Raw genomic sequence first — 20,732 nt, 5'->3', positions numbered from 1 at the left:
AATGAGAGGCTCGATGAAACAGTGAAACCATATTACTCTGTGTTTAAAAAGAGCTCCAATTGGGTTCATTACAAAATAAAGGTTTTTTTCCCCTTTGCACACAGGGTATAATGTTTCATTAGTCACTGGTTGTATAAATATAAAAAGCTACTCTCCCCTGTTAATGGTTTGGCTGTTTCAAAACCCTACTAAATGATGAAATTTGAGTGGCATTTCGATCTATAATGAATGCTGTATGCATTTCGGAATGGAGTGATAAGTGATCATTTGTGAGAACTTTACCCTTTTATCTTTTACACCAAGGTTGATTTTACATTAGCTGTGATAATTTAATATAGCTCTAGCACAGAAGGGCCTTTCATGAGTTGAGACTGTGTCTTTGACTCTACCACAGTTGCCCATGTTCTATTGATTCTTAACTTGATGGAGGTCTGAGCACTTTCCTGTGAAATCATCTGCTATCTAGATGCCATCCTAATGGTTAGATTTTATTCTTTGGGTGTCAGTGGAAGTACATTATTTAAATGTTATCACGTTTAATTGTTAACAGCACTGACATTTTGTGTTGTGGACACTGGAGAGTTTTCTCCCCCCTCCTAATTACACCTTTACAAATTTCAGCTTTAGAACTACAGATGGTAATTTGAAACTGCCAGTCTAAAATTCACCATCAGTGAAAGGTCTAACAAAATTTAACATACAAATACTTGTAGGATAAAATATTATATTTATGAATGATTTGTACTTTGCAGGCTTTCATCAGAAAATAAAGTAGCATTTTTCATTAACAAGCTCAGCAGTGGAAAAATTTATGTGTTGAATTGATATCCTTAGTTATATATACTATTAATTTTGTCAGAATAGTTTTTTTTTTTTAATTTAAATTCAATTAGCCAACACATAGTACATCATTATTTTCAGATGTAGAGTTCGGTTATTCATCAGTTACATCTAACATCTGGTGCTTATCATATCACGTGCCCTCCTTAATGCCCATAACCCATTTACTCCATCCCTCTAGACACCTCCCTCCAGCAACCTTCAGTTTATTTCCTAGAGTTAAGAGTCTTTCATGGTTTGTCTCCCCTGCCCTTTTTTTTTGTGCTTCTGTATAAAAATATTGAAGTCATTCTCATATTTTTATTGCTATCATACTATTTATTTTTTTAGAAGGGCTGATTATTTCCGTGTCAATGGCATTTAAGTATACTAGTCCATTGCTGTTTTACTATTTGGAGAACTCAGATCAAGAGAAAAAAAATCATTCATTCACCAAATAAATATTTAGCATTTAACCACTGAATACTAAAGCACTATAGAAGCAAAGGTGAATAGAACTTAAGTTTAGAATTTAACATGGAAGATAAGCATTCAAGTAGTTATAATACCAAAATAAAAGAACTAGAGAAGAATGCACATACAATCATGTAGCTGTTTGAAGTCTTTGAGAGTGTAGTCCAAGTGTCTATAGTTAAAAAAAAAAAATAGTAACACAGCACTTCTGAACTGTTCAAAGGCTAATGGTGTACATCATAAATGGAAGTAGCCATCACAGTGCCAGGTGCATACATGTGCAATAAATCAAATTATTATTATTATATTACTAGTAGCCTTAAGATACCAAAGGAAATCTCAATCCACTCAATCTCTGATGAAAACCTTACACAAGAGTTGCATACAGCTTAGTGCCCAGAGTCTTCCCTGAATGGTACTCAGAGCATAAATTAGGTTATATCTATTAAAGAATGAGACAATTGTAAATTCTTGCCAACTAGGCAACAGAGGATATCTTAAAATTTCAATAGTATGGCAGATTCGTTACATAGAGAGTACAGGATAAAAGTTATAATTACTCTTGTTTCTCTAATATAATATCAAGTTCAGAGGGTTTAGGTTAAATATCTTCTCCTCAAACAAGACTTCCCAGATACATATCTTCCAGTATAGCGAACATGGAGGATGCCTTTTTATCACATAAGGAATAGCTGCAGAGAATTACAGATGACCTGAAGCTAATCTTATTTTGTGGATAGAAGCAACTCGAGTTCTAATATTTATTTCTCATCAACTGTTGCAAAATACATGTTCTTTTGAAAGTGTCAGAAACGTACAGCACCTGGGAAATTTGGAGAAAGAATATGACAGTGAGAAACACAAATCAGATTTCTTCCAAATCTTAAATTTCTTCTTTCTCTGCACTGCCAATACCTTTTACCTGCCTTCATACTCATGCAAGAGAAATTTGTAACCACTCCTCAAAATACAAATGGAAGTGAGACAGAGAAGCTGGGACTCCTTAGTATCATCTGCAGCCTCCAAACCCTCCCTAGGATTTGGGAAGATATATAATAATACAAGTAGAAAAAAATGAATAGCGTATTTCTTTTTCCACCAGTAGTGGCACTACACATGGCAGGCCCAGATCGTGGGATAGAGTTCCAGGGAGTCAGATGAGAGTTTCAGTGGAGAATCCACTCCACTCAGAACCCGACTCAGGGTTGTTTCAGACGGTCATAACAGAAAAGAGATGCACTCTTTGAGAAAGGTTTGTATGACATTTCCCACCTCTCTTCAAACATATTCTTCCTATTAACATAATAACCCTTATATGAGATTTAAAATTATTTTGCTACTGTTCTAAAATTCCTTTACTTTATTATTTTTCTATTTGTGTGAATAACTTTTGTAACAATCCATTACATCATAATCTTAACTTACTATTCTTGTTTTAAGTAAAATTACCCACTATATTCCCTATCATATTTTTACTTTTATGTGTACATATTTTGCTTTTTGAGCAAATTTTACCTTAATGGCCACATAAAAGAAGTAAAACTCTCCATAACCAGTATTATTACAGTAGAAAGTAAAAAATAATAAAAAGCTTCTTTACATTAGTGACAGTCACTGACTTGATATCTCTAAGATATCACTTGACAGTTATGGTTTGTTTTATTTATTTGATCATGTATCTACTGCAATAAATACTGCTGAAAAACATGATAGCTTTTTTTTTATGTTTCCAGGATAATTTACCTCAGAAGTAATACACATACACTCACATTCACACACACACAATATAGGATCCATCACATTTTATTGTTAGTTAATAAGAACCATCATGGGGCGCCTGGGTGGCTCAGTGGGTTAAAGCCTCTGCCTTCGGCTCAGGTCATGATCCCAGAGTCCTGGGATCGAGCCCCGCATCGGGCTCTTTGCTCAGCAGGGAGCCTGCTTCCTCCCCTCTCTCTGCCTGCCTCTCTGCCTACTTGTAATCTCTGTCTGTCAAATAAAATAAATAAAATCTTAAAAAAAAAAAAAGAACCATCATTAAAATCGTATTTTAGATTTTAATAGTAAGTGGGAATATTACTGCTAGAAATCTCTGTGTGTGTTAGTCTAGTGAAAGGTATCAAGCGATTGCATATGCTTTTTCAGCTTTTAAAAGTCGATACAACTACTATTTTCATTTTCTTCTACTTTTATTGTAAATAATAAATATCAAAAGTACTCAGAGATAGGCATACACACAGATGTTGCAGATTTCTACATCAAGCAAAGTACCTAGCTTTGTTGCACATTTAGATATATATCTTTTTCACAGATTATATTTAATCTGTGAAGATATTTTATCTTTTAATCTTCAGTGCTGATTTTCCCTTTTACTTGATTTGCTTACTGTGGGAGAAATGCAAACCGAGTCATGGAGGGTGGACTTTCACCTTAGCAAACATTTCTAAATCATCTATCATATCCTTTAAATATTTCACTCAGGTATAGGATATAAATTCTGTTGCTTTAGGGTTATTAGTACCTGGTTCTAAATTTGACAAAATAATTAACGCATATACAGGTGAATGGGGTAATAATTATGAAACAGATTTGGAATATCATAAACTAATATGCGGAACTTGTTTTTAAAGTTATCTTACCATAGAACTAAGCAAACACAATTATAATACATGTATTTCTACTCTTGCAGTATTTGTTATAGATATTCATGTCATGATTATCAGTGATTTGAAAACTGCTGAAGACACTCATCACATGAAAAAATGCACTTCAGTGCTTCCTAGTGAATACTTTAGTCTAGTCCTAGCTAGACTAAAAAGTTGGCAGTAACATCGAAATTTACTATTACATTTATGTTGCGATGAAACGTTTAGAAACAAAGAGAGACTACATGACTTTTTTTTTTCCCCCCCATCTTAGTTGTAGTGCTAGCCAGCTGATGCAGATCACTGTGGAACCAAAAGAGTGAATTTTTGAGCTCATATGAGTGGGTGGGCAGTGAGAAGGAGAAGACTGGATTATGGACAGATGCACAGCCTAGTAAACATTAAAAAGAGATTCCGCTAAAATCTGTTCCCTCACGCGGAAACAGACCAACCAGTTGGTAAATTAGTTCTATGTACTCATAATGAGCATTTTTCCTTTGGAGAAGCTTTCTTTAGAAGCGTAGATGGGAAAATACACAGTGAAGGCAGAAAAGGAGAGAAAAGACACCCATATGGAGCAACAAACAGTGTGCTAATGGAAGAGCCCTCTGGTTGCTGCTCTCATCTCTGGTGGAGAGTTTGCAGACAGTAAAGTAGTTGGACGATTCTTAAAACTGTATCTTCTTTAATCGCTGAGATAAAACACATCATTTCTGCACATGAGTAAAGCAGGGAGAGCTGTGATGCCTGTGGGAAAGGCATACCTCTGACTGGATGAATGTGCTGTTGAACTCTGCAGAAAGAAGGGGAATGGTATCAAATAGTGGAGTCAAGAGCACTGTTTCATTATAAAACATTTAAAAAGTTGCGTATGTGCAGCATACGGAATACAGAGTTGAGTTTTAATCCCATCTCTTCGTTGTTGGTTTTTTTTTTTTTTTAATTTTATTTATTTATCAGAGAGAGAGAGGGGAAGAGAGAGAGCACAGGCAGACAGAATGGCAGGCAGAGGCAGAGGGAGAAGCAGGCTCCCTGCTGAGCAAGGAGCCGGATGTGGGACTCGATCCCAGGACGCTGGGATCATGACCTGAGCCGAAGGCAGCTGCTTAACCAACTGAGCCACCCAGGCGTCCCCCATCTCTTCGTTTTAAGATGAGCACGAATTGGATAAATTAAGGTTTTACCGTTCAGAGTAAAAAATTCATTCAAAGATACTGCTCTGCCACTGTGAAGTAAATGTTTGTGTGGTACCGCCATGGAGCACCGGCAAAACCATCCATGGGGAAAGCCCTCATCCTGCCTGAAAGGAGAAGAGTCTGCCACCCAACAATTTTAGCGATTTCAACATCTTTTCTTGTGCTCTTTATACATAATCTCTTCTATTAGTTGCAGTAAAGTAAATGGAAGAATCCATGATACTCAGTCTTTCTAGATTTTTATGTGGAAATAAGGTTAGGTTGTAGCTTTACAAAGATGTACAGAGCTCTTCTGCTCAAGTTTATCAGCATTAGTCGACTCATTCATTAGAGAATTGAAACAATATTCAAGTCCGTGGGGAATTGGGCATTTGTTTTAAGAAATAATGGCACACCCAACTAGAAGATACAGATCTTTCATAAAACCTGCTTTGTAGCTTCTTACAATGTAGTTTTTACTAACATTGTAACAGCATATCATGTACTTAATCCAGAATCCAAGAACTATCCTTAACCCCTCTTTATCTTTATCTCCAACTCATCAGCAAGTTCTGTTGACACTATTCCCAAACCATGTGTTCAGTATGTTCACTTCTCTCCATTATTCTCTCTAGCCTAGACTAGAGAGACATCCATGTCTATGATCTCTTTCCCACATAGCTATAATGTATTAATGTTTAAAATACATATTCCTTCATATCTTTCCCCTATTTAAATTTTCCTAAAGGCTTTTCATCACACTTAGTGTAAAACCCAAATCCTTTCAGCTTCATTTGCTAAACCCTGCATAATATGCCACTACTTGCATAAGAGACATCTCATCACTCTCTACCTGATCATTATGTTTCCCTGGTCCTCTTTTAACTCCTCTAAGACATCAAGCTCATTCTCTCTCTAGGAAGTTTGTCCTGAATGCTTGTCCAGGAAGCATGAATATGGATATTTACAAGAATGACTTCTTATCTTTCAGATCTTGATTAAATGAATCTTCTGAAAGAGATCGTTTTTGTCCACTCCAATCTAAAATGGCCCCAATCATGCATCACTTAAATTTTAATTCTCTGCAAGTCATTTATCATTATTTGGTATTTTAGTTGTATATTGGTATTTTTTATTTTGTACATGAGTATACATACATATATATGTATGCATTTATGTTTATATATACTACCTGTATGCATCTGTACATGTGAATATATTCTATATCCATCCAGTAGATTATGACTTTCTTGAAAGCAGAGACCTTATGACTCTCATTCATCTCTGTATCTCTAGTTCTTAGAACAATGCTTTCTAAATAGTAAACAATCAATAAATATTTCTTTAAGGATTTTAATATTTCTTTGTCCCTTTCTTATATCTCTATCTTTGTATCTCTCTCCCTCTCTTTTCAACAAAATAAACTTTAGTAAAATAATATATATGTACAAACATATGTATATACATAAACACACATATCTACATATATTCATATATATGTGTACCTGTGTATACTGCCCTGACTTCTGTATACTGGTATCCTGACTTCAGAGCAGAATTAGGGAAACTGATATTCACTCTTTTTTGTCACCAGAATCAAGACCTTTAGGTTTCATCTCATATGTGGAAAAGAAATGATACCCAAAGATATATTTATTTAGCAATCCATATGTAAATGGTGCCTTATGCAGTTAAGCAGTGCACAAAATGGACAATGTATATAGAAGGATTAATAACATCAATAGAAATCCTAGAAGTGCCACGTATGACTGAAACCATATGTGGTATATAAGAAATAGTATAGAAGATGATGGGGGGGGATTGAATGTGAAGAAATCAGAGAGGGAGACAAACCACAAGAGTCTCTTGATTCTGGGAAAACTGAGGGCTGCTGGAAGGGAAGTGGGTCAGGGGATGGAGTAACTGGGTGATGGGCATTAAGGAGGGCACGTGATGTGATGAGCACTGGGTGTTATACACAACTGATGAGTCATTGAACACTACATCAGAAACTAATGATGTACTATGTGTCGGCAAGTTGATTTTAAATTTTAAAAAATGAAAGAAAAAAGCAATCATAGAAATTAGAAGATTTTTGCAATTGACTTCACATGTCTGTTTTGTTTTGTTTTGTTCTGTTTTGTTTTTGCAAAATTGTGTGATTATTGCTTCCTAGAAATTGGATTCGTTCTTTGGAAGTCTATAACATCACTTACAAAGATAATATTTATTTCTGGACAAATTTTTTTTTTTCTGAAAATCTCTATCGCAGTGTCATACTATCTAATTCTTTATTATTTCAGAAAAATTTCCTTAAGTATCTACTATATTTAAGTGTTCGACCAAACACTGCAGAGCCTGTAAGAAATAAATAAACACTCCTTATTATGCCTCAACTTCCTAGCAAAAATTAAAAAGTGAAGAGTTTTCAGTCCTGTGCCTCACCATGATGTGACTTTAGAGATGTTTTCAGGGTCCCTTCATTAATTGGAATATTCCAAGAGACTTATTCAGGAGAATATGAAGTTCCATGGTTAGAAATGCTTTACTTTGGTAAAATATTCACTTTCTTATTGAGAGCATATTTTAAATGTCAATAGCTTGGGGAAGGTAATCAGTTTGTATAACTAAATCCCGGGGTGGGGGAGCAGTTTATTTAATAAGCTGTTGTAAGGTTAGGAAACACTTTGCTTTGTGTGAGATCTCCAAACATTAGAGATGTGGGTCATTATGTGGATTTCTCAACCAGTGTTTTTCTCCTAGATCGCATGTCTCCTGTATGTATTCATACTTGATTTGAGTTTTTCTTTAACCAGTGACAGAGCTCTTTTCCCAAAGACAACTTTCATCCTCACAGAACTTAAAGTATTTGACCAAATCATCTGATTTACTTTTTGACAAAGTACTTTTAAGAAAGAGCTCATTGTATTGAAGTAGGGGGAGCTAAGTAATGTAGAATCATCCACGTGGAAGGGTTTTTTGTTGTTGTTGTTTCCTATTTTAAATTCCATTTTACTTTTGTCAGTTTGGACTATGAAGGAATATTTTAAGAGAAAAAAAAAGTACACTTTTTTTCAAACAACAGACTGATTTTATTCATAAACTTTTCCTGCAATTACATGGAACTGTTTGTTACTGCCTACAGGTTAAAATTGCAGTACTTTTCATTTTTTAAAAACAGCTTTTTTTTTTTTTTTTTTTTATTTCCAGCATAACAGTATTCATTATTTTTGCACCACACCCCGTGCTCCATGCAATCCGTGCCCTCTATAATACCCACCACCTGGTACCCCAACCTCCCACCCCCCGTCCCTTCAAAACCCTCAGATTGTTTTTCAGAGTCCATAGTCTCTCATGGTTCACCTCCCCTTCCAATTTCCCCCAAATCCCTTCTCCACTCTAAGTCCCCATGCAGCAGCTTTTTTTTTTTTTTTAATTGCATAAGGCTTCCATTTAGTATGTGAAGCCAGTAGAAGCTATCAGAGGGATGAAAAGGGATTCATTCAAATCTAATTTTTAAAAGGGTTCCTTTTTATGAAGCAGATGAGGTTACCATATGGCTCTTGAGAAGGAAGCATGCATGGGCAAGTTGAGGCCTTGTCAGCGCGGTGGTTGTCATTTCCGTAAGAGCCGTGGTGCTGTTATCCATTCTTACGCTATAATCCAAATAGGCTGCTCCATGTAGCTGAACATAATGGGAGCAGATAAACGTCCTTCTCTGCACAGGTAAAAAAGCAAATACAGTACATTTTTCCATTACAATTGCTTCCAATGGCAGTGCAATTATCAGTAAGAAGGTTAAGGATGCCCTATTATTTTTAAGGTTAGGTAATGTGAATAGCGTCTTTCAAAAAGACTTTTCTCACCTTCATACTTCTAATATATGTTGAGTTCTGACCCTTCTGTATCTCCACTAATAATCCTTGGTTTGGACTCACTCTTGATTACCCTTGGACCACCCTGGAGAGTTAGTGACATAAAGCAGAAAGAAAGTAGACATATGGAGTCCAGACTAAATGGTAGCAATTTTTCTCCCTATTGAACACTAGTCCTTGGAGAGAAACAAGCAGCTTGGGCTTCTGGGACTCTTTAGACTTAATTTTGCTTAGAAAATCCATTCTGAATGGGCCAGAATGCCATTTTTAAAAAGAGAAACTGCCAGAAAACAAAACAGGTTGACAAGTTAGAAATTATTGTACACTGCGTTTGTAGGGAACAGAACATACCTTTAACCTGAAAAGCTCGTTATTGGGAAAAAGGTGCTACACCATTCTTCAATTTATTGTATACAGTGCTTGTTGGAACTGATTTCATTTTAGCAAGGTTATACAGGATCTGCTCTGCTCTAATAAGCTCCAGTAACAAAATGCAGTTGCACTTTTTTTTTAATTCCTTCATTAGGATGTGATTAAAAAGGGCACTTTTCTATTATTGAATTGGATGATATGATTTAGAGCTCTAACACTTTTAAAAACATTCAAAACCCGCATTCAGAATATAAGATTCTTCAGTGTGCTGCATTTTAATTTTTTTAAATAATCATTTAGACTTGAAGACTCTTAGCAGAAATTTCTAAAAAAATCTCATACATGGTAATAACAAGGAGGGGATTTTTTTTTTTTCTCACAAATTAACCATGAGTAAGTCTCAATTACTGATTCATGTTATTAAAAATGATACTATTCCCTATCTACTGACATCGTTGTCATTACCACCGATAGGAACACTATTTATAAAGTACCAGCCAAATTCAAAGCATAGAACTGGGTAACTGTAGGAAGCACAGAAGTGTATCATTATTCTATTCTCTTTGTTATCTTATCATCTTGTTGGCTTGTGAAAAGAATAAAATACAAACAATGCATGTTAGTGCCAAATAAATATTACAGCCTCCCTCTTTTCAACCAATTCCGTGAAGAGCATTGATATATATTCTGTGTACTGTATAGTTTATCATTAATAAGTTAGAATAATAGAGTATATTAATTGATATGTAAATTAAATTTAAATTAAAAATCTTACTGTAGCATCACACATGTATTCTATCCTCCACTGGGAGAGAGAAATAGAGACACAGAGCTAGTGAGAAGCCCATAACTCCGGTTGTGCCCATATGGCTGCCCACGAATGTAGAACATTTTTATCATGGGGGTATTGGTAATATAGTGAGGGAAGCAGTACATAAATGCTAGGAAAAAAAAAAAAAAGATGGGTATTCAGAGAGAAGGGGAATTAGTTGATGTTTAGTTGGTTAAGGAAGTCTTCACTGAGCAGATCCAAATCAGGCTGAAACTTGAGAGTAGCATTTTGCTAGGTATATCAAGAAAGGGACAGAGATTGGATAATACTGGGGGAATGAGTCAGAGTAAACTTGTCCCACGGCAAAATAATTTAAAAAACGAAGACATGTTGACTTATAACAACTGAACCTGAAGTTCATTGGTGAGATAGATATATAAATAAAATGGTAATGTAATGTATAACAAGCTTGTGTAGAAGTATGCATTAAGTGATTTGAGGGTGCTTTGACGGAAGATATTGGAAACAGGAAAGATTAAGATAAGGAAAGTTGAAGAAACAGGATGTGGCTCTGAGAACATGGCAGCAAAGAAAAGAACAGCAAGAACTAAGTCTAGAATTTTGGGAAAAGACTTGTGTCAGGGGCACATGTCTTTTTGTGCGCCAGACTTCAGTTCCTTTGCTTATGTTAACCAGGCACTATGAAAAATAAAGAAAAGAAGGCAGGCACATATGCTCTGAGGAACTCTAGACCCTCCTATTCCAATGAGGTGCTTAATAACAATGGGGGAGGCAGTTTGGAGTTCTTCATGGCAGAATCAAGCAGGCTGATCAGGAGAGATGATGGACTGATGAATCAGTCATTAACAAAGTTTAGCTATGGTCCCTGTACATGGATTTCATTTTCCTGATTCAACAACATTGTTGTGTGAGCTGAAATTGTGCTTCTGCAAGTGAGTAGATCCTTACAGAAGTAACCTGCACTATTTACACTGCATTTATTTGTAACCCAGCATTTGCTCACATGGATAACTCTCGGCTGCCTACTTAGAGTTTGCACTAATATGCAGTTGTACAATTGACTAAATTTGGGGTTCTGTCTGACATTGTTGAAATACTCCTGAATTTTCCTTTTACAGGAAAATAGTATATATGTTACAACTGAAATGAGAAGTGTAATTTATTGTAATTCGCGCCTTATGTATAGGTAAAACTATAAGCAAATGTTTTCATGTCTTGGAAGCTTTACTTTTCTCAGTTCCCTATAAAAAAGGCTATTTTTCCTTTAAATGAAGCCTTGCCTTTGCTGTGGTAAACATCTGCTAGACAAATAAAATCAGATTATTTTTTCTTTGTTCACTTCCTTAAATACCATTTTTCTCCACTACATATTTTATCAAATACTAACTCTTCATTCTTTATGCTTTTACATCTAGGAAATATATAATACAGTTAATTTCTTTTGTAAATTATAAATTTGAACATTTTATTTGTAACTACTTTTTTCAGGCAAATTCAATATTATTTGATTCAAATAAGATATTCTCAAAGGAAAATGGCAATAAAAAATTTGACCCCATCTTTTGTATTGTAGAAATCAGAGATGAAATGCCATGTATTTAACTGATTAACTTATTATATAGTTATCATTTCTGAATTCTGATATTCATAAATTATGTCACAAACTATTAATATATATTTTTTTTAATTTGTAGTTACTTAGTGCCCATGTTCAGATATCCTTTAATCATATAATATTAAAATATTAAGATCTAAAATCAACAAGTCATGTTCAGCAAATGACGTAAAATATTAATATGACTGTAGATTATCTTGCTTTATGAACAGAATTAATATCAAATCAGGATTCAATTATTTTTATTGTGTGTGTGCACATGTGTGATTCTTCTACATGTGGATTAGTATATTTTTATTCTTAAAAAAATGAGTATGTCTTGGAAGGGAAAAAAATGACCCACTGCCTTTTCAATCCTGTACTATATTTGACTGAGCACTTTGTATTAACAGTATAATGGTTTTAAAACTGGACAGAATTCTAGATACCTAAAAATGAGACAAATGATAGGTACTAGTGTTTCCAGTGTCATGTTTCCTTATGAAAATGGAGCTCCATTTTCACTATAAGTATCTAAATAAAAGGCCAAAAGAGAATGCACAAAACCAGACCTTTTAAACAATTGGGAAATGATGCGAAATGTTGCCACTTGATTACAGGAGTAAAAATTCAATATGAGTATTTGGACTTACAAAGGCAGCTCAGAATCTTTTTCTAATTTCTACTTTGACAAGAGTTGCAGTCAGGCAGCTAAAATAAATGATCTTGAGGTGGAAGTGTTCAAGACACTTCTCCATTATACTCCTATGAAATAAAATAGTCTCTCTGCACTCTAGTATATACATATGAATATATATTTAAATTTAGAGACAAGGAGGTTCTATCTCAAATTTCTTTCATCCATTAAGTGGGGATAATAATAGACAATTCATAAATTTGTTGTGATCTTTTATTACTGATCAGGATAGGATTTACTTAGTGAGCCCTCGTGGCCGATTACTCTTTCTTTGAAAGTCTTGAATTAAGTGAAAATGAAGAGTTCATAAGGAACATGGAGGACATGGATCTCAGGTCAGGCTCACATTGCTTTCAAAGTAGCAGGAAAGGTGGGAAGTATTTCATTTTGTTAGCAAGGATATTTATTTTAGGAAGAAGTTATAAATTGTGACCTTAAAAATTTGTCTTTTAGGGGCACCTGGCTGGCTCAGTTGGTAGAGCTTGTGACTCTTGATTTTGGGGTTGTGAGTTTAAGTCCCACGTTGGAGGTAGAGTTTACTTAAAAAAAAAAATTTAAAAAAAAGTTATCTTTCAGAAAATAATTATTGTCTATCTATATTGAAGATAGAGAGGATTTTTTAGTAGATGTAAGGAGGGCACATATTGTGTGGAGCACTGGGTATGGTGCATAAACAATGAATTTTGGAACACTGAAAAAATTTTAATTTAATTAAAAAAAAGAAATAATTAAATCTTTTAGTTTTATATTAACTATATGACCCTGTCAAAAAACTGGACTTTTCTAGATCCCCTATGCTATGAACAATTTCATTTAGTAAATATTTCTTCACCTTATAACTTGTGCTAGAATCTGAACAATAAATGGGCAGAGTTCTTCCCTTTAAGGATTAATTGTCAAGTGTGGAGACAAATATCAATAAAATCAGAGCAGACAGAAAGTTTAGGTAGAAGAGAGAAATATTGTACAATGTTTTTTATCTTTCTAAGAATTCCACGAATTCCATCCTATGGAGATGCATTTCAGTTGATTCTGATTACTCTTCTGGTGTTGAGTATTTAGATCATTACAAAGTTGCTCTTTTACAATAGAGTTGAAATAATTGGATAAACAAGAGCGTAGCATAAAAAGGATAAATGAAAATGTTTAAAATGTTTCAGAACCCGTAGGATGAAATAAAGTTAGTAATGATTGAAAATCTAACAGCGACTGGGAGAGATTTCTTATTTGACAGATACTTTTCCTGGCCCGGTTGTCATTTGTCCAAGGTGTTTTCCATCAAATTTCTTTCACCAGATTTGTTTTTAGGTACCTTTGGAGTCAAGACGGAAGGATGAGAGGATGACGGACTGACAAAGCAGGAGTCAGAGTATGAGCCAATAATGATTTGTAGTGTTATCTGAGCACTTTAAAAGATAGTAGGGCAGTTTTCTTAAAGTGGATTAACAATTTTTACAACTACTGCATTTTCACAATTATAGGAAATAAAGATATGGTTTGGTTAATACAAAAATATTCATAGTACCTGAAAATATATACTCTCTCCAAAACAAATCAAGATATATTATTATTCTATTTTTGTCGATATGGAATAAAGAAAAAAGACCACATAATTTTTTTTTTTTTTTGGCTAATCCAAAAAATGAACAAATACCACCAAACACTGTTATTTATATTCCAGTTCGCAGGAGGTGAATGATACTGGCTGATTTTGGAAGGCTGCTTTTCAGATCTAATGGAATCTTATTTTAACTCATTGTCTAATAGCAAATAATATATTATTTTATCATCTGTGTTAGGCTTGGTAGTATCAGTTTCTTTACATGGAGTTTTAAAGAGCTAATACCATTATATGTTCTTGTATTTGATAGCCCTGTAAGACATTTCCTTTTGCATAAATTAAATACATATATTTTGAGATCCTAATAAGCAAAATATTTTACTAGCCGACAAAGAATGTATTATTTTCTATTTTAGGTATGCATGAACATTAATATTACTCATGTTTTTTTAATTTAGAAAGCATCTTTCAGCCTGCCTAACCCATTTAGGAGAGCTTACCATGAAAATAAGAAGGTATTATAAAAATCAGTAAATAAGAGGTATATGTGCACATATACATAATATTTACTCAGTGTATAATGTTGTTAAAGTCAGTTCTATTTTATGATCATGGTAATCGCACACCAGGCAATACCCATTTTCTCCAGTGATTAATGTGGCACCATTGAGTTTTTAGAAGGTTGTTTTCTTAATTTGACTGTCTAGAAAGCATTTTCCCTGTTGAAAAACAGGTGTAAACATCAATACCCAAGATAAGAGAGCGAGCTCCTACTGTTTTCTGATGTCTCTAGTGTAGAGAATCCAGCAGGTTCAAGTCTGAGGATTGAGGAGGGCTAATTTATCAGAAGTAAAAAACTAGAAAATTTTTGGTGTGACTCAAAGACTTTAGCTGAGAGAATGACAGGAAGCCTTTTAACAGCAAAATAATCTGTCAAACACTTTGAATATATAGGGACTGTGTGGCAAACATGTGAAATCAAACCCCAGCACTGTAATTATAGGTAATTTGTGAACTGTTTCTCATTTCCTCACTGTGTAAATTATATGCCTATCCACTTGAGACAAGATTTGACTTTTTGAGACTCTTACTCAGGTTCTATAGCTTGACACTGGCTACATTGTTTCAGTGTTTCCTACACCGCTCTTCAAATTTTCAGCCAGTTTTGAGTGAAAGGAAGATTTTGGTGTAAAATTCTAAGTTGTTCTTTCTGTTTATTATGTTTTCTCTATCGGAATCTAGTGTTGACTTTTGTCAACTTTGACTAATTATGGGCTAGGGGTGGAGTATTATGGTTCAAGTCTATGTTCAATAACCTCTCTTATGTATGCCAAATAAAATAAATCATAAACCTTTCAGAATATTGGGTTCCATGCTAGTTGACTCAATACTTGTTAAAGACTCCTAGGTACTGCAAAATTGTTAGAAGGCGTTACCAGCTAATCAGGGTAAGATCTGCAAGACTCTAAGCTGTACATTAACATCATTTGTGAGAAAAAGAAAAGCAAAGTAATAATAATAACAATTAGCTTCTTTTGTTTGTTTGTTTCTAAAGATTGCTGTCATCTTATTTCCTACCATTAAGTTTTCCTAAAAGAAAAAAAATCAAAAAAGCATTTAACATGCATATACTCATCCATCATTAACATTTCTTTAATCTTTTATGGTGGTGTTTTTTGTGTTTATTTCTGTTGTGTTTTTTTCTTTGTTTACTTCTTTGACAAAGCATGTCACTTTTGGTTTTACCTGTTTCTATTTTGCTACTGCATGTCACACTTTTCAAATGACTCAGTGAACAAATGAATTCTTGTCATTTTAAATTTCACTCTAAATATTACAAATAATCTGCTTATTCTCAAGCATTGCTCCAAGTTTTTGCTTTGTGTGGGAGCGGGAAAAAGAAGTGAACAAAAAAAATGACAAGAACCATGTGGTACAGCCAGCTTTGTACCTGATAATCTGTGTAAGCCTGTTAAAGTTAAACCTAAATAAGACTTATGTATTTATAATTTGAATCATTTGTGTTTCTCTTTTGTTTGCATGATATGATTTTGCTTTATATTTTGTTTTTTTCCACTCACCAGATGTTCCCAACACTTTGCTTTCCACTACTATCATCCCCTCCCTTACCACTGCAACAGTCACAACCACTGTAGCCATAACAACCAGCCCAACCACATCTGCAACAACCAGCAGCATAAGAGGTACAGTATGCTTCTTTGTTACGGCCTGGAAAACACATTAAATGAAGCTTTAAAGGGTTTTTTAAAAGGGTAGAAAAATCGAGATCCAATTTTACTTCATTATAAGAGTAATTAAGTCACCTAAATTACTATCAGTTAGGGTTATTGGAATAGAATATGAGGCAAGATGGTACATTTAATTATTTTAGTGCCACTTACGACGCTTATGAAAATATTCCAGAGTATAGGTTAAAAATATATGGAGCAAACACCGAGCCAATTTAAATGTGAACATTGGACACTTTTTTTTTTCTTTTTGCTTTGCCTTATAAATGTCAGCAAAGAAATAAGATGTTCAAGGTTGCAAAAGTAGCTTTTGCTTTTTAAAGATCTTTGTTTAATGTTAATGACTTATTCTTCTGCCACTGGATTAAAAATACTCACAGTGTTGAATGTGTTCTAAAGATTGGCATAATTCGTGGGATCATTATAAACTATTAACCACATAGAACTTTTAAGTAAATATTCAACATGTCATCCTAAAGTAGGATGTCATTTTAAATAGATCTCTGAGTAGATCTATTTAGTCTACTAACAGAATGTTCTAAAAACAAATATTGGTAAAGCTGTTCAGGATCATAGGAATTCATTTGGCTCTGTGAGTAACTTCCGGTATTGGTTTATTAATAAATATTCTTGCCTTAAGGAAAGCAACCTTGAAGAAATAGAAGTAATCTTTAAAGGCAAAAAATAATTCCATTATGGTTCAGAAATACAAGAAAGCATTCCTGAGTAGTCATTAAGTGGTTAGTAGGTTATGAAGAAATTAAACAAATTTTAAAAGTGCATTATAGGAAAACAGATTTTAAACTTAATTTTTGCATAAGCAATGTTCAAAGATAATTTGTCCTATTTAAGTCTGTCTTTTTTTATTTATACATGTTTTGTTTTGTGTTGGCTATACTAATATGTGTTAAACTTAACAATTTAACTTGAAATCATGGGGACTTTACATTAATATATGTTAATTAAAGTTGTACTAAGTACTGGCTTAACATTATTTTCCTTTACTTGTAAAGGTTGTTCAATTAGACTGTTTTCCTTGGGATTTTATTGATTTACAAAATTAAATTGAGTTGCTAGCTTTGATATAACAATTATCATATTATATTTTGCTTCTGAAAAACATCTGATATTAGATAATAATTAATGTTTAATAATCATGTCAACTCTATTATATGATATATGATTGATAACTGAAGTTTGATAATAGTAGCTGTAAGAATTTCTCCAAAATTCCTAATTATTTTATTATTATTAAATTAATTGTATTCGAGCTAAATCTACAAGTAGGAAGAATTTAAAGATCTTTCTCATAACAATTTATATGGAAATGGGGGAAAGTAATAAAAATGGAAAAAGGTAAAAAATACTTTGTGATATTGTATGAAATGAGAGATGCCTAAATTTTTACTTTGCTTCAATTTATTATTTTCCAAAGATTTTTACAAATAGTAACTTATGTGAAATGCTATTAGTGCATGCTAACAAAATCTCTATGATAATATTAAGTTCTGACTGTGCAGACAAATCACTTTGATGGATAAGGATGGTGACATTGACTAATTTTTTTTTTTGAAGACCTACTTATAACAAAAAATGTTGCTAATATTCAATTATTCTTTCCTCTTCAAAAACATTTATTGAGGATGGGGTCATGCCAGACAGTGTGATTATGGAAATTAAACATGTTTTATCTAAAATCACTAGCAATTAAATTAATGCATCCTTCCCAAGTAACCAGTGTCTGTGCTTAATGAAGGAAAAGTATTCATGTCCTTCCTGGGCATATATGAATACACACAACTTAGAATAAAATTAGAGAAAAATGTTTTATTTCAAAGTGAAGTGTTTAATAACATATTTTATATTTTTTCATATGCATCTTAAGTGGAATCACTTACTGTATCTGAACCAGCCAGTTAAAATGAAATCAGTTTTCTACCTTTTCTAGTAAATTCATTTTTACAGGTTTCCTAACATGTTTTGTGTAATTTACACCATGGACTTTAAATGTGGTAAAGAGTTTTCTGCAGTAGAACATTACAAATGTCACAGAAGACACACAACATTCCATTATTTTTACTTAACAAATGGAAGGTATTTTTCAAAAGGCACCAAAATATGTGGAAAGAAAAAGTATTTTATAAGTTAGGCAATTCATAGTAGTTATTTTGTATAGAAAAAAAAAAGCAATGTTGACTTTAAGTGTTAGTCTAATACCTACTTTTCTCTCCCATCTTCAACAAACCACTGAGGCCTGGGAAAGTCATCAAGTGCACTTGTATCATTAATGTTCTAGTCCATATTTGAGGGAGTAGAAGACTCAGTCAGTAGATAAACATTTTTATGAATTATTTTATGTATTTACCTGTTTAATTTCCATTGCCATTTACTAGAATGTGAAGTTCATCAGAGCGAGGACCTTTTTTCATTTTTAATTTGAGTACAGTTGACATATAGCATTATGTTAAGTTTAGGTGTCCAGCATAGTGATTTGACAAGTTTATACATTATTCTGTGCTCATCACAAGTGTGCTACCATCTGTCACCATACAGTGGTAATACAGTATCATTGATTATACTCTTCATGCCGTGCCCTTTATTACCATGACTTATTCATTCCGTAACTAGAAAGCCTGAATCTCCCACTCCCCTTCACCCATTTTGCCCACCCACCACCCTTTTCCCCTGGGCAATCATCAGTTTTTTCTCTGTATTTATAGGTCTGATTCTGCTTTTTGTTTGTTGTATCCATTTCTTTTTTTTATATTCCACATATGAGTGAAACTGTATGGCGATTGTCTTTCTCAGTCTGACTTATTTCACTTAACATGAGACCCTCTAGGTCTATCCCTGTTGCAAATGGCACAATGTCCATTTTATGGCTGATTAATATTCATGTGTATGTACGTTTGTATGCATGTGTATGCATATGTATGCATATGTATGTGTACGTTTGTATGCATGTGTGCATGTGTATACCATATCTTCCTTATCTATTCATCTATCAGTGGATGCTTAGGTTGTTTCCATATCCTAGATAGTGTAAATAATGTTGCAATAAACATAGGGGTGCATATTTCGTTTTGAATAAATGTTTTTATTTTATTTGGGCAAATATCCAGTAGTAGACATATTAGATCATATGATATTTCTATTTTTAATTTTTTAAGGAGGCTCTGGGGTGCCTGGGTGACTCAGTTGGTTAAGCAGCTGACTCTTAATTTCTGCTCAGGTTACCATCTCACAGTTGTGAGATTGGGCCCTATACGGGCTCAGCACTGGGCATGGAGCCTGCTTAAGATTCTCTCTTTCCCTCTCCCTATGCCCCTCCCGTCCCATGCTCTTTCTCTCCCTTTCCAAAAAAACAAAAAACAAAAAAAAATTTTTTTTTTAAGTAAGCTTTGTACCCGTTTTCACATTGTTGTAAATTTTGCACTTATCTTTTTTAAGTTGACTGGTATTCTTTTAATTGTTTATTGCCTATTAGAGCTTTCAGATGCAATTATTCTTTAAATGCAATTCATTTATAAAATTAATAAAAGACTTTTCAAAATTATAGTTAAAAAAGATTGTAATAAGAATGTATTGCCTAAGAAAAGGTGAGAACTATAGAGGACTCAGTATTTTCATCTTGCATTTTTTTAGGCTTACTTGTTTCACCCCTTTCATTAAATAATCTAAAGTAAAATAACTTTATTTGATTTTATGGGGTTTAAATGTTATTTCTTAAATTTCATAAAATATAATTTACCTACTATCTATATATTTAATAAGTGACTGCTAATGAATCACCATTTGTGTCTCCATCTACACTCTTTCACTGCGACTAAGTTTTCCATCCTCAGATATGATAAACATGCATTTAAAGAATCACTCCTGTGGCTGTATTAGAAATCAAGGTGATATAGAACAAAAGAATATCCTCAAATCACCAGCCGCAACCTTGAGAATTTTCACAGCTCTTCAGTTTATACATAAAATGCATTTCTTTTAGGAGGAAGCAGAGCTTCAACCATATGGGATGAAAGCTAGCAATTAGCTGTATCTTGTTACAAATAGAGGTGTTAAGACATGGAGAAGCCAGTACACTTGAGCAGTCCTGGGCAAGAGGAGGAAAAAAAGTGCCCTAGAGGCATTTTTGGGTGTGAGTTTTGATTCTTCTGCTTACAAGGTCTTTGGTCTTCGACAACGAATCAAATTGAGCCTCAGCATTTTTATCAGAAAAATGAGAAACACTTGATAGAAGCACTTAATTCCCAGATTGTCTTGAGGATCAAATAATATCTAGAGTTCTGGAAACATAATCACCTCTCAGTATATAATAGGCTTATTTTTCAGTTCTTTTTAGTAAAAAAAATGTGTTTATCTATAGCTGTATCATGCAATTACTGAAATCATATATATATATATATATATATATATAAAATTATATACATAACTCTGGAAAAAATTTTGGTATTAGTTACTGATTACTTTTA

At 33.6% G+C, this 20,732-nt stretch overlaps 1 protein-coding gene and 1 long non-coding RNA gene across 4 annotated transcripts in view; one reads left to right on the top strand and one right to left on the bottom strand.

The window, feature by feature from the left end:
• The window catches only part of CADM2 (cell adhesion molecule 2), a 1,075,448-nt gene that overhangs the window by 977,472 nt on the left and 77,244 nt on the right, over positions 1-20,732 (top strand). For 2 of the 3 annotated variants that reach the window (XM_032352192.1, XM_032352186.1), the window contains one exon: positions 16,090-16,209. The exons of the other annotated variant lie outside the window; for it this stretch is intronic. In XM_032352192.1, the coding sequence (XP_032208083.1) occupies positions 16,090-16,209 (120 nt within the window). The remainder of the gene's footprint in view (positions 1-16,089; positions 16,210-20,732) is intronic. 3 annotated transcript variants of the gene reach the window in all.
• On the bottom strand, positions 871-8,363 carry LOC116595622. The gene is made up of 3 exons (XR_004287780.1): positions 8,353-8,363; positions 5,308-5,312; positions 871-951 (listed from the first exon to the last, which is right to left on the bottom strand). It is a non-coding gene; the product is annotated as an uncharacterized LOC116595622 (long non-coding RNA).

The sequence above is a fragment of the Mustela erminea genome, chromosome 1 (genome assembly GCF_009829155.1).
Source record: "Mustela erminea isolate mMusErm1 chromosome 1, mMusErm1.Pri, whole genome shotgun sequence".
NCBI lineage: Eukaryota > Metazoa > Chordata > Mammalia > Carnivora > Mustelidae > Mustela > Mustela erminea.
Note: the sequence above shows the minus strand (reverse complement) of the source record. Positions and strands in the feature narration are given on the sequence as shown.